At 27.4% G+C, this 14,264-nt stretch overlaps 2 protein-coding genes and 1 pseudogene across 3 annotated transcripts in view; 1 reads left to right on the top strand and 2 right to left on the bottom strand.

Moving 5' to 3' along the window:
• Nucleotides 1–1,027, bottom strand: part of LOC113550225 (putative uncharacterized protein DDB_G0286901) — a 79,166-nt gene extending 78,139 nt beyond the window's left edge. For both annotated transcript variants that reach the window (XM_026951935.1, XM_026951934.1), the window contains exons 1-2: nucleotides 784–1,027; nucleotides 594–699 (exon numbers count right to left, since the gene is read on the bottom strand). In XM_026951935.1, the coding sequence (XP_026807736.1) occupies nucleotides 594–699; nucleotides 784–825 (148 nt within the window). In that variant the 5' untranslated portion in view covers nucleotides 826–1,027. The remainder of the gene's footprint in view (nucleotides 1–593; nucleotides 700–783) is intronic.
• A 373-nt stretch (nucleotides 1,028–1,400) lies between these two features.
• Nucleotides 1,401–3,962, top strand: LOC113561343 (host cell factor 1-like). Its single transcript, XM_026967691.1, has 2 exons — nucleotides 1,401–1,565; nucleotides 2,247–3,962. The coding sequence occupies exon 2, from the start codon at nucleotides 2,274–2,276 to the stop codon at nucleotides 3,843–3,845; it is 1,572 nt and encodes a 523-aa protein (XP_026823492.1). The 5' UTR covers nucleotides 1,401–1,565; nucleotides 2,247–2,273; the 3' UTR covers nucleotides 3,846–3,962.
• Nucleotides 3,963–8,163: 4,201 nt separating this feature from the next.
• LOC113551832 lies at nucleotides 8,164–8,591 on the bottom strand (annotated as a pseudogene).
• Between the last annotated feature and the right edge of the window lie 5,673 nt (nucleotides 8,592–14,264).

Genomic DNA, 14,264 nt, shown 5'->3' on the forward strand with positions numbered 1-14,264 from the left:
ATATTTAGGTTGTTAGTTATAAATGTTATAATAATATACCTGAAGTGTATACAAAATAAAAGAAACAATATAGGTAATTTCTATTTGATGAGAGTGAATGTGGAATCATTGTAATCATTGTTTTAATATAATTAGTAAAACGATGGATTTATGATATATTTTCAACAAATTTATAGTTTTATAATTATAATATTACATGTAATATGTATACATTTTTTTGTATTTTAATTAAATGTATATTACAGGTAATATTATAATAGTTGATAGAATATAGATAATATGTATTATTTAGTATCAATGTTAGTAAAACAAAATAGTTTTGTAAAAACCTCAACCTAAATTATATAAATTGTTTTAAAAATTGGGTACTTACACTAATATTTCTAATAAACAAAATCTAATACATACTAATACATATAAATTATCAATTTAAATCTAAATACTTCAATATTAAAAATTGTGTAACTTAGTAAAATTGTTTGAAGTCTTCAAGAATCTTAATGAGTATCTTTACAGTTTAGCTACATTTAAAATTAGAAACATAACATCACGAGTTAGATACGTTTCATTATATTAAAATGTATTGAATTTACCTTTAAGTTTACTAATATATTCATTGTTAGTTGGATGAATAGATGATAGTTTTAAGTCAATCATTTTCATTTTGGAATTCACATATTTCATATCTTCTTCGAATTTCTTAAATTAATGTTTAAAACTAATTAAATACAATTATACTTTTTTTCAAATATATTATATTATTAAAATAAAATATAAAAGTACCTTAATAGTTTCTGCCTGATCATCAAGCCCCAAATATGACATAGTCAATTAATAATTAATAAAATAAAGCACAATAAATTAAATGTACAGCTTTAAATATTCTAGATTAATATTTAGACAAATATTTTGGAAACAACAAAAGGCCAGAATATCATAAAATGTTATAAATTATTAAAACAATAGAACTTATTCTTACGACACTTTCATACTTATAGACTAATAGACTATAGTATTCTAGTGTAAATGTAGGACTTATAAAAGGTATATGATAAATTATAACTTTTCAAATATTGAAGAAAACGGCGCTTATCTTTTATCTTATCATTACATAGTATGTAACGAAAAGAAGAAAAACCGTTAATTATTCTGAAAACACATTACCAATTTTTAATGTTGTCAAACTGATAATTATTAATTACTAAATTAATTTTTTAAAACAATTTGCTAAAATTATAATTCCATTATTAATTATTATATATGTATTTTGTAATTCAAATGTAACTGTTTTCATGAGTAATGAAATTTAATTTCTTCCATGATTAAAGTTGTTTACTATTTATGCGTACTTCATACTTAATACTTATCAATTATCATTACCTATTTCAGAAATCAGAATTCAGATCTTAGTGTGATCCTACATTTTTCTAGATTTCTTATTTTTTGCTCTGTTATTTTATTTTCAATGTAAATTAGAAGTACTTAATTAAGTTAATGATTTACGTTTCGTTATTTGTTTGTTTGATAGAATAAATTATATTTACACTTAACACTATTTAATCAAGGTAATAATTTATTATTTACGTAAGAGTTACTTCTTACTAGTGTATAATTTAAACCCTTTACTCTCAAACTTCTGAGTTGTGTTATTCTTATTATAAAATATGCGTATATATTCTAATATGTTTTTGCTATGAATTAGGATATATATTTTAATATATATATACATTAATTAGCACATGCTAATGAACTTTTAAAATATTCATGTTGTAAATCAGTGATCTCCTATTATTATTTTTGGAGGGCCACTATGAATTCAGGAAATTTTCTAGAAACAATTGAATTTAATGTACATGTCTTTCCAAAGAAAAAAACATATACAATAAAAATTATTAAAAATTTTATTTAATTTACCAAAATAATAATACATTTCTAAATTTTTTTGTTTACAAACCAAATAAAGTTTGTCTCTGAACTGCATGTAGTGTCTTACAATACAATAGCACTATACAATGGTTTTCAATATTTGGTAATTTAGTTTGAATAATTGATAGCTGACAGTACATATTGTACACTAAAATGATTCAATCATAAACCTTTTTAGTAATATTATTAATTATTAACTTTTCTTTTAAAAATGTTCATAGTACAATATAACTTTACTATTACTGTGATTATATAGTATGCATTTATATTCAAATAAACTGATTAATATTAAAACTTTTTTTTTTTTTTGTGATCTACAGATATTTTATTCATCTACACCCGATACCATGGACGATAAAGATGTCATTGATAATTCTGTTAAAACGGAAACAATTAATTCTGAAACTAATAATCCTGATCAACTAGATACCTTAGAAGTAAATGAACCTTCTACAGTTGATCAAGAAAAAAAAGAATCAATAACTGAACCAGCACTAGCACCGACATCAGAACCCGAACCAGAACAAATATCTACTGAGAATACTGATAAGGTCAAAGAACCTGAGAAATTAGAATTAGTTGCTGTAAAAACATCAGAGGACACTGAAAAAGTTGAAACCCCTACAGTTGTAGTTAGCGATCCAATACAACAAGACACTGTTGTTGATCAACCTACACCAGTATCAGAACAATTATTAACAACATCTGATAATTTAATGGAATCTGCAGTTCCTACTCAAGATAATTTAATTGAACCCACTCAAGATCAAATTGTTCCAGTTAGTCAAGAAAGTTTAATAAAAGACAGTCAACAAGTTATTCCTGTCACCAGTGTAACCGATTCAGCCTTGAATAATGATATAAAACTAGAAGATAACGGAGTTGATTTAGATCAACAATCAGTGTTAAGTATGAAAGATTCAGAATTAAAAGACTTGGTTATGAGAGAATTATCTGAATTTTTAACTGATGAACCATCACAAAATGTTGGACCTACCCTACTTGAAATAAAGTCAGAGCTTATAAAAAATGAAGACCAAATTAAAATTGAAAATCTTGAAAATTCTTTATGCAAGGTTGATAAGAATGATCAGAAAGAAGAGAAAAAATCTGAAAATGATATTGCTGATGCATTGTCAACATTAGCAACTGCTGCTTTAAACCAGGCACCTCCTACTAATGGAACTGCAGAAAGTGTAATTTCAAAATCTGTACAGCCAACAGTACAAGTTAAACAAGAAGGACCAGCATGGTGTGATGTTGGTGTCATTAAAGGTACTACTTGTTTAGTGAAACAATTTTATTCGACTTCTACTACTGATGAACATGAAAATACTAGCTTAGATCATTTACCAGATTATACACATAAATTAAAAATTGATATTCAACCAGGCACAGCTTACAAACTTCGTATAGCTGCTATAAATACTTGTGGCCGTGGAGAATGGAGTGAAATATCTGCATTTAAGACCTGTTTACCAGGTTATCCAGGTGCTCCATCTGCTATTAAAATTACAAAAGCACCGGATGGTGCTAGTTTAACATGGGAAGCCCCTCCTACTAGTTCTGGTAAGATTTTAGAGTATTCTGTTTGTTTGGCCATTAAAAGTTCCAAGGATATACCACACCAAAGTCCAAAACCAACTTCAACAAATTTAAATTTTGTTCGTGTTTATTGTGGACCTCATAATGCCGCTGTTGTTAGTCATGAGTCACTTGGAGCCGCGCTGATTGATCGGACAAATAAGCCTGCTATAATATTTCGAATTGCTGCAAAAAATGAGAAGGGATATGGACCAGCTACACAAGTTAGATGGTTACAAGACAGCAATGTACCTGGATCAAATAAAAACCCTTCAATGAAAAGAGAAAAGAGTGTTAATCTTTTGACTGGGGTTCCCAAAAGGCCCAAAATGTAATAATTCGACACATTGTAAATTAATATTCATATTATTTTATTTAAATTGATATTTTCCAAGATTTAATATAATAACAATAATAATGTATTTATTTTACATGTTCTGATTATAATTTTATATACACCTCTTATTAATTAATGTATAATATTAAGTATTAATGAAATTAGTTTTCAAATATTTAGGGATATTATATTTTATTATTAATAAATAAACCAATATTTTATTAATTGACCATTTAACACTAGGTATGAAAAATATACAATAAAAGATATTTTTGTTCTGTAATATTTCTTTTTTTGTAAGAGATTATTTTATAATTTTAACTATTAGGTATATACCTAATTTACTAGCATTATATGTATTGTATGCTAGTAAACTAGTTTTATTTAATTTGTAATGTTGAATTTATGAATATGAATAGTGAATACTATATATATATATATAAACTTGCTTACTTGATTAAATTGTATAGCATATATTATTTGTATCTATGTGTGATATGTTTGTATAGACAATTCATGAACACACCCTAGAAATTAAAAAAAAAATCAATCTTAATATTGTTTCCGAAAACATTTATTGACCCAAATGGTAGTAGTTTATTGAATATATCTTCTAAAGGTCAACAATTTATAACATATTTTGTAACACATTTTCTGAATTCTGAGTTTCAATAAATAATTGCTCATATAATTTGTCAAATGTTTTATCAACAAAATATTTGAATGTATCCACTGATCCATCTGTTTGGTTTAGTGTTCAAATGTCAACTGATGAACAAATAATATTATTATATACTAAATTACTAAATACAAATATGTTGCATATTTCTAATTATACATAATATATATATATATAGTATGTACAGAAAGTACAATTTAAAAAATGATTTTAATTAATGGCTTTTATTAACCTTCAATTACTAATTTTTATAAATATTTAGGATTCTTTAAAAGTAATTTTTAATTAAATCAAAAAGGTAAAATGTTTATATATGGTCCATTAACAGATGATTAGAAAATGATTCCTAAGAGAAAATTTGAATTTGAAGAAATATGTGAAATAAGGGCTAAGATATTTCTCATCTAAATTACATTAAATTTTATTTACCTAACAGAAAATATGGATACATATAAACCTTATGGGATAGTGAGACACCATCTAATAACAGTTTTTTGGTGTGATCTAAAGCTATTTAGTTAATAATAGTTCCCATATTATTATTATTTAATAATAATCTCCCATAATTACTTGAGAGTATTTGTAATTGCATATACAATAACTAATTTGTATTAATGTGAAAGCCAAAAAGGCAAAAAGTAAAATGTAATAGTTATTTTTATATTACTTATTTAAATTAATTTTATTAGAAGCAAGCACCTAGGTACTTGACTAATTTTAAAGTCTTAATCAGAATTATCTTAAACCATATTATCTAGAAAAACGTATTTAGCATTGTTCCTCTGAAGTAGGAACCAGAACTTTTTTTTATTATATATTTTGGCTGTAATATGCGTCAATTTTTCGTCGAAAATAGTTCGCGTGAGCAACTGTCACGCGTCTAATGTTTGGATGGAAATTGTTCAAATACGAAAATTGTTTGTGCATACATGATACATTGTTCACGTATTCAATATATTGTTAATTCAAAATAGGTTCACTGTTCACATAACATTAAAATATTTTTTATTTTTATTGACAAATATACTTAATACATACATAAAAAATAAAATACAAAATACAATGTAGTTAAGTATTTTTCTACGTTTATGGATGTCATTGTGAAGGTACATAGTTTTCAAATTTTAAATTGAAAATTGTATGTAACACCACGAAGATAATCAATTGTAATTGTTATAGGTTATTTTATAATCTGCACATTTTTTTTTTTTAATTTTCACTTTTATTTTGATACATTTTTTTATTGTTACCCGAAACATACTGTTGAATTTTTAAAGTATCTATTACTTTGGAGTGCATGTATAAATCTCCAAATTGATCGATGTTTGAATGAATTAAGTGTAGACGAAAAACAATTGCGCCATCCTTATCCTTCAACTGAATTATTATTATTTATTTATATATTGTAATATAAATCATAATAATGCCATAAACACTAATGCCTAATGGGAATAGTCGGATCTCTTCTTTGGCATCTACGACTACCTAACTATCTAACTACCATACTATCTAATGTAGTAATGTAGTAGTATCACTACTAATTCACTAGTATGTTATTTATTAACTGCCTTATAGATTATAAAATATATTACATGATCATTAAGTCTTATTTTTTTTTTTTTTTTACAAACAATTTATGTGCGATCAATTATTTTATTTGAATAATTTTCACGCTAGTAGCTGTCGCGCGAATTATTTTCGTCGAACAATTTGCGTGATACCATGATTATTGTATGCTATATATTTTAAAATTATATTTAATTAATATATTAGGCTTAGCTGGCTTAGGTATTTAAAATAAAATAATAATACAAATATATTTAATATAGCTACTTTAATAGTTACATTTACAGTATTTCTCATATTTTTATACTAATACTAAATAATAAAATTATATATTTTTTTAAGTAAAAAATATTAAGAAAATTAAAATTATATTCGTACACATCGTGATATTTTAATTTATTCTTTTCTTTATTAAACTCAATTTTTGTTACAACTGCTGAACTTTTAGTGTGTATAAGTTCACAGATGACAACATTTTGGGATATTGAAATTGAAATATTTCTAATAACATGTTTCATAAAGTATAAAGTTAGTATTTATTTCTAGATTTATTTTAAGTTGAAGTAGAAAAATAATCCTTTATAGTTTGGTGGCATATGAAATATTCATCATGCCACCATCCTGACCATCTGCACGTCCTAACCATCTACACAATATTGAGACAGTGGCGTGCGGTCAGGGCAAGCTAGGTAAGCGGTGCATACATGGCCAAAAAAGAAGTAATAAAATGTTAACCATTCATTATGTTAAATAACAATGTAAAGTATACATTAAAATTGCAATTATATTAATTCTTATTTAAGCAATCAATTTAAAAAAATTATCAAGTTTATTCAAAAGACATTAAATGCATTTTTTTCGTATAGACAATTTCTTTACAGAAGCACTCATATTTTAGATTACCCTGTCCTCCTGTCGCCCCGTATCGTTATTTTAGGAATGACCGATTGCGGTAGAAAGGGATATCCACATTTTTATATGGCGGTTGAAAGCGCTCTGCCAAACGCTTACCGAAATATATATATATATATTCTAATATATTTCCGTTGCATACAGAATTGGCTTCAACTTGTGTTAGTGTTACCATTCACAACTGTTATTGGTAAAACATAGCTCTAGCTCACCGAACAACCCCCGGCTTCCATTCAACCAACGATAGTCGATAAGTGCATCAAAGGTTCATGAGTTACCAAAAACGTGATGCACGCGCCACGCACTCACCGCTGGGTCCCGGCGACAAGAGGGGAACGCGAATGGAAAGCTCGACTGGTCACTCACGGTGCCGAATTCGCTTGCCATCCCTAACGCCATCCGTGTACGCGAACAAACTGGACAACACGAAGTGAAAGGCCGACATCGACATTCGACCTCCATCAACGTGAAATGTTCGCATCGGACGCATCGGCATTCGGCGGTACGAAAACGCCGACCGCTTCGAGCCGAAGGACCTTCCGTCATGGACCACGGGATGCGCAGTTAATTGTACATTTGTACGTAGCTGTCAGCGGTCGCTTATTCTTTATTCACCACTACCCTGTATGCAGGACATGCCTCTGCCCGTGGCCTGGAGACGCTATCTACTCCAGTGACTATACCGGCTGCAAGACCGCAGTGGTCAAGTCTCAAGTGGATTAATCCATGTCGATTCGGTTGACTGTGGCTTCACTAGGTATTTTATATAGCAGTGCTATCTATTGACTAAATTGAATAGCCGTCCTATTAAAAGGTTAAAAATAAGATTGACAGATGGCGATTAAGTTACCTACTGGTGGTTCGATTATCGAAGTTCAACGAATAGAGGTACAAATCAAGAGGCCGCAATACCGGCATGATGTCTTGTCTCCGTCTTACAAGACGTAACATTGCAAATTTACGGTCAGCAGATCACATTAAGTTCCGTTAGTTTAAAAATTAGAGTGAATCGACCTACTATGAAACTCTTGATGGTAAGAAACTTAGAACATTATTTGTAGTTGTATGTTGGTTTTTTACGATAGTTCAATTTTTTAGCATATATTTAATATTACAAAATAGAAATATTGATTTACAAATTAAAAATTAACGTGAAAAACTAATAAGATTTTTGTGGCTGCATATTTTTCGAAAGTTTAGTAATATCTGGTTCAATTTGTGACAGCTGGATGCGGAGGTCAGGTTCTACATTAAGGCGATTTCGGTTTATTTGCTTTTAGTAGTCGTATAGGCTGAAAATCCTGTCTCACATAGATAAATGGTAGCAAATGATAGGAGTATTCTTATTGATTTTTGACTCAAATCTCCAAAACTTGTATTTTTTAAATTTACCCAAAATTCAACGTAAGAATTACTACTGAAGGTGGATTTCAATGTTGAATCTGAAGTAATATCTATCAAAATTTCATATTCAATTGAAGAAAAGCTTGAGGGCTTTCCACAAACTGAAAATGTGCGCACTATCCACTCATGGTCTTTTAACAACACCTCTCGATCTGTAAGGAAATTATAAAATTTTTTTTTCATTCATGGATGAGCCGTGGTGCCCCTGAAATGAGTTCGCAGTGCACAGGTTGGGAACCGCTGTTTTAGCAAGTTATAATTATATAATAACATATTAAAAATTCTTATAACTCACTTGACGTATAGTCGTCAGCAATGATGAGAATAAAAAAAGTGACAAACCACAGATATATATATATATATATATAATATTATATATAAACCTGCATTAATTTACCTAACTATTAGTATTAAGTATTAATATTCCACATTTTATGAATAAATAAAAAAATTTAACATTAGGTATACTATAATAATTGGAATAATTATAAAATGTTATCGAATAGTATATTATTCTAGAGAGTAATAGACAATAGTGAGGTACAACCTCGTTGTATCGTTTTGCGTCAGTTGCGTGGAAAAAATAAATTGAATACCTATAATATTGCAACCGAAACGCGTACCAGTCATAACTATTTACTAAGAAACAACATTTTAAGTTTTCACCACATAAAAAGGAGAACTTATTGACTGTAAAATACCATTTTTTATTTTTTCAATATTGAAATTACAAAAAAAGTTGGAATTTTAAGTGATCAAAAAATTAAAAACGATATTTCACAGATAATGTTATCATCTATATCAAATTGAAATCTTATAACTACTACTATAGCCTAAGTGGTTCTATCCCGCCTACAACTGTTTTTGCTATGTCTTACATTTGACATGTTGAACAAATTGTAGTGTCTTAGAAATTTAGGATCTATTAGTCTAGTTTGATGGCCCGCAAACAGAATTGAAAAATATTTACAAAGTAATAATAAATGAAAAGTATATACACCGTTTCCACGGATACACTGTATAGTCGGTATACTAACAGACTATCCGCTTATATAATCGTATTTTATCGTATAACTTGTATAGTACAGTACAGCTTCAATGATTATGATTGAATTCAAATTTAAGAGATCCATTAAAGTGATCAACTCAATGACAAGGTACATTCGTCACCTATTATACAACAAAGCTGCAAGTTTTATAATTTTTTAAAAGTTTTCTGATTGTTCTAAGGGATTTCTCCATGAGTATTTTTTTTTAAATGGGTATATCTATATAGATAAATATTAAGTACTTAATGTATCTTGTAGCCGAATTGTGGTCACTAATATTCATTCGAAACAGTTGGTAAGTACATACGATTGTAAACGTATCTTTACTTTTATTTTATTGTATTATTTTTATTTTTTATAATGTAGAATTAAGGATATGTGAATAATATTATTTGTAATGATTAATGTATTGTATATAATATAGTCAATTTATAATGCCATTGATTATGTATCTATTAATTACTATAGTAGGTATATTATCTAATCGCATGTATGGAATCGCACGTTTAATAATAATTTAATAAATCAGTTTAATTTATCTACCGATGGTCTAATGTGAATGTCAACCTCTGTACCTGTAATGCTATAGTTAGTTTACTCTGGATTCCGGAGTTCGAAGTCCGAAGATCAAATCAAGTCAGTGGAAAATATAAGCGCCAAAATTAGATATAAAAAAAGTCGTATCGTATAAAAGCGCTAAAATTCTAGATTTCTTATATTTCTAATTAATCAGATTTTCAGTGTTTCCACCACTCATCACCAGGCTGTAATATATCAATAATAATTTGCATAATTTCTTGTTTAATTGCGTATGTAAAAATTATGCTAAAACGTTGAAAAGTTTTGGAGAAACACTCAGAAACATAATTTAAAAAATAAAAAAGTTAGACCTCCCTCTTATTTAAAAGATATTTCATCATTTTATGTTAAGGTACTTTTGTATAACGTCAGCTTGTCACTTCCCTTGGAACACATTGAATTTAATCTATTCTTCAATTTCATTAGGTACCTCCTTATATTCCTATTTCCTCAAAAAATGTTGGACTGCGATGGCGCGATGAAAAAATGTATCTCAGATTTGTTCTGCTGTAAAAAAAGGTTGGATACCTCTGCTTAGATCATAATACTATATACATATTATATGTTTATGATTTAAGGGTATAACATATTTATAAAAACATATTCAGTAAATTTGAAAAATAAAACGAATATTTTTTCAAAAAAAAACTTGTGTACAGACTACATTACTGCAGATTATATATTTACATGTCCTGTAAGTCCTGCATGTACCCTTGTCTAAAAAAATTACAAAATTTCACGCACGTGTATAACGTAGGTATATATACATTTAGGTATGTATATAAGTACATATAAGTCAAATCGACTGAATCTAATACATAATTGTTTTTAAGAAGCTATATAGTATTGTATTAACAATTGTTCTGAGTATACAATTTGAATATTATATATTTAAAACCGGAAACATTCGCAATCCATAGGCACAGGTCATAATAGATTCCACAGTCTGGAAGGTCTACCTTACAGTAGACGAGTAGACAACTGTAGTCATGTATTATAAATTCGTGATCTTAGAGAATACGCTTAGCCTTGAAAAATATAATATAATATTATAATGTACATGGACATGAACTATAATCTCATCACGATTTCTGGCGTATTGCCGAATATTAGCGTAAAACTGTTTAACAAATATAATTGTTGATTCAATCATAAATATCTACGTTAATAAATCATTTAGTATATTGCATGATTCTCGTATTTTTCTTTCTTTAATTAAAAATATGTAATCTGTATACTTATTTTTATTTTACAATAAGCGTATGAACGATATATTGTGGATTATATGTAATTGGTTGATAAAAAGAAGTCACCCAGCGGTGGTATTTTTATAATTCTCTATAATTCATCTATTATTTATAAATTAAATCAAATAGGTATCGTGTATCGGGTGAGGTTATTCTGATAATTTGAATGGTTACACACTATAGTTATATTCCTGATGTGGCGGTACCAATGACGACGACGTAGGTTGATGAGTTATTCGAACAGTATTCCTCCAAAACGTTCTCTATTTTTTTGTTTTAGGTATTGTAAATCCTTGGGATAAAATATTTTATAATATATTTATTTTTAAATTTTGTATTTTCAAACCCCAGCATTTTTCCAACGTGAAAATACCTAATTAAATAAATGTACCAATTACTATATAGGTTAGCATTTAATTTGCTCAAATAGAAATAGATAAAAATACATTTGATTGTATTAAAATGTTAACTAATTTAAGGCACTTTAGTTTAGTGCGTTGACATTTCTTGGATATTTAGTTTAATTTAATTTATTAACCTATAATGTCCAAGAAATTTATTATTTTTAAGAATATTTTCAGTCTGATCTTAGTTAATTGAAATAATTATAATATTAACTATCTACTTGAACATGTCACATATGGCCATATAATTGAAGTTGAACACAAAAAGAAAATTGTTATTAACGATTATTATGTATAATATATAAATATATATAACTATACATAATACATAGCAACATAGGTTACTAAGTTAGGCAAATAAATAATGTTTATTATGATTATTTACTTATATACGTTAATGTATATAGTCATAGAGTAGTACATATATGGCTATATTATTTAATTGTATTCTCAATACTGTGTTGACGTTAAGTTTGGTTTTTCTCACACTTTAAAATTGACCAATTTTTATTATTAAAAAATTATGTTTATACAATAACGCATTACATATGTTACATTATTTTTGATTAAATAATAATGACGTACCTAACTGGTATTCTATACAACATGTCAACACATTTCGTTGGGTCTTTCCATTTTTCAGCTCCCTGCCACCTTAATATATTATATTATTAAGTCTAACTGTCATAATACGAATACGCCTATGTTATTATAGTAGGTAATACAAATAATACATTTATTATTATGTATGTATTAAATTATTAATATTTAGATAGAAAATCATTAGAAGACATGTCTATTATTGATAAGTATTTTTAATAATTTATTACTTTTGTTGAGTCATATGTGTTAATCATTAGTAATAAACTGATAAACATAAACATAATTATTGATTATTGTTATACTCATAAGTCATAACTGTATGAAATCGACCGTAAAACAGCTTACTTCTCACTATTATTAATGATAAATACTTAACATTAGTAACGTCATGACGCTGCCAATGAGTCGATTTTGTTGTTCAGTCATTTTATCTTATATCCCAATATTATATAATGTACATAATACTTATAATATATATACAATTTATTATTATAATACCATATCAGTCTAGAGATGAAAGAAGAAACTGTTTCCAATTTTCAATTAGATGCTTTAGTCATTTTAATGATTAATGAATTAATTCTCAATTTACACTTTTTGTTTTCAATTCATTTTTTTAACTTGCACAGTTACACCTTCTTCAACAACTGGACACCTGGTTTAAACCCAAATCATAAATCCTTATTGACTTATTGTAAATCGGATTCATAATTTATATTACAATATATATAAAATAATAATGAGTGAAAGTATTTACAGCTTAGTAAATTAGTAAATATTCGCATAATTTGCACACAAACATACACAGACTAGGAAAATAACTAAGGAAATGACTAAAAACTAACAAGGAAATTACTAAAAAATAACTTAAATATTTCATTTTATTTTTGCATGCCTTCAATAAAAAAGATTATTTCGTTTATGGATAGATTTAATATTAACTTTTATCATACCTACTTAGTTTATATTTAAATAGTATAGACAATTTTATAAAGGTCAACAAATAAATAATTCTTCACATCACGCACACAAATATAATGTACCTAGTTTATGTGATTATTTTTATAATGTTCATCGGTTAATATTTAAAAATATTTGATGACTTCTTAGAGCTAATAAAATTGGCAACAATTACCTAATATTTGGATCCGGAAATGTAACACGTCAAGCTTAGATTATTTAGTTGAGTAATATTTATTATATATATAATATATATAGCTATAAATATTAAAAACAACTTCTGAAAGTTACGACACTTTTGTTTTAATATAGCATTTATTTTTTAGTTGAATGTAATGTATCAGTTTTAAATTATGTGTTGGTACAATTTATGTACGCCCATAAAAAAAATATTATGCTCAAGTATTACTCCCCGGTTTCCCTACCCTAGATCCGGTCCTGTATACACAAATAATAATGTGATATGAATCAGGCCCGGATCCAGTGATGATCTGGGAGGCATGGAGAGGCTGTTTAGTTTATAACGTATGTAGGTACATCACACCAAAAGTATTGATCACAAAAGTATCACGTATTATTTAATTTCTTTTTTTTTCATAATGGGTACCTAATAGGCTATAGGTATAAGTGATGTAAAAAATCCGAATAATTCGAATACCTTATTTGAATTTTCACATTATAAAGGAAGGTTTTAAAAATATGTAAAATGTATTTTTTAAGTCTTATCAACTTAAATAAAACACAGTTCAAAACCTATAAATTAAATAACAAATATTTAAACTTTAAATAATTAAGCAACAATAGTTTAAAATAACCGGATAATTCGGATTCGGATATCCGGATTATCAGAATAGTATTGGAATCCAGATATTATAATGACACCACCAATAGGTATAGGTACATTTTATTTATTTAAGTACCTCAATGATTTTCAATTGATGGATTATTACATATTTTTTTCTAAAAAAAAAAGTGTGTTGTGTGTCTATGCGGTGGGAGGAGGGGGCACGGTCC

Source organism: Rhopalosiphum maidis, chromosome 1, assembly GCF_003676215.2.
Source record: "Rhopalosiphum maidis isolate BTI-1 chromosome 1, ASM367621v3, whole genome shotgun sequence".
Taxonomy (NCBI): Eukaryota; Metazoa; Arthropoda; class Insecta; order Hemiptera; family Aphididae; genus Rhopalosiphum; species Rhopalosiphum maidis.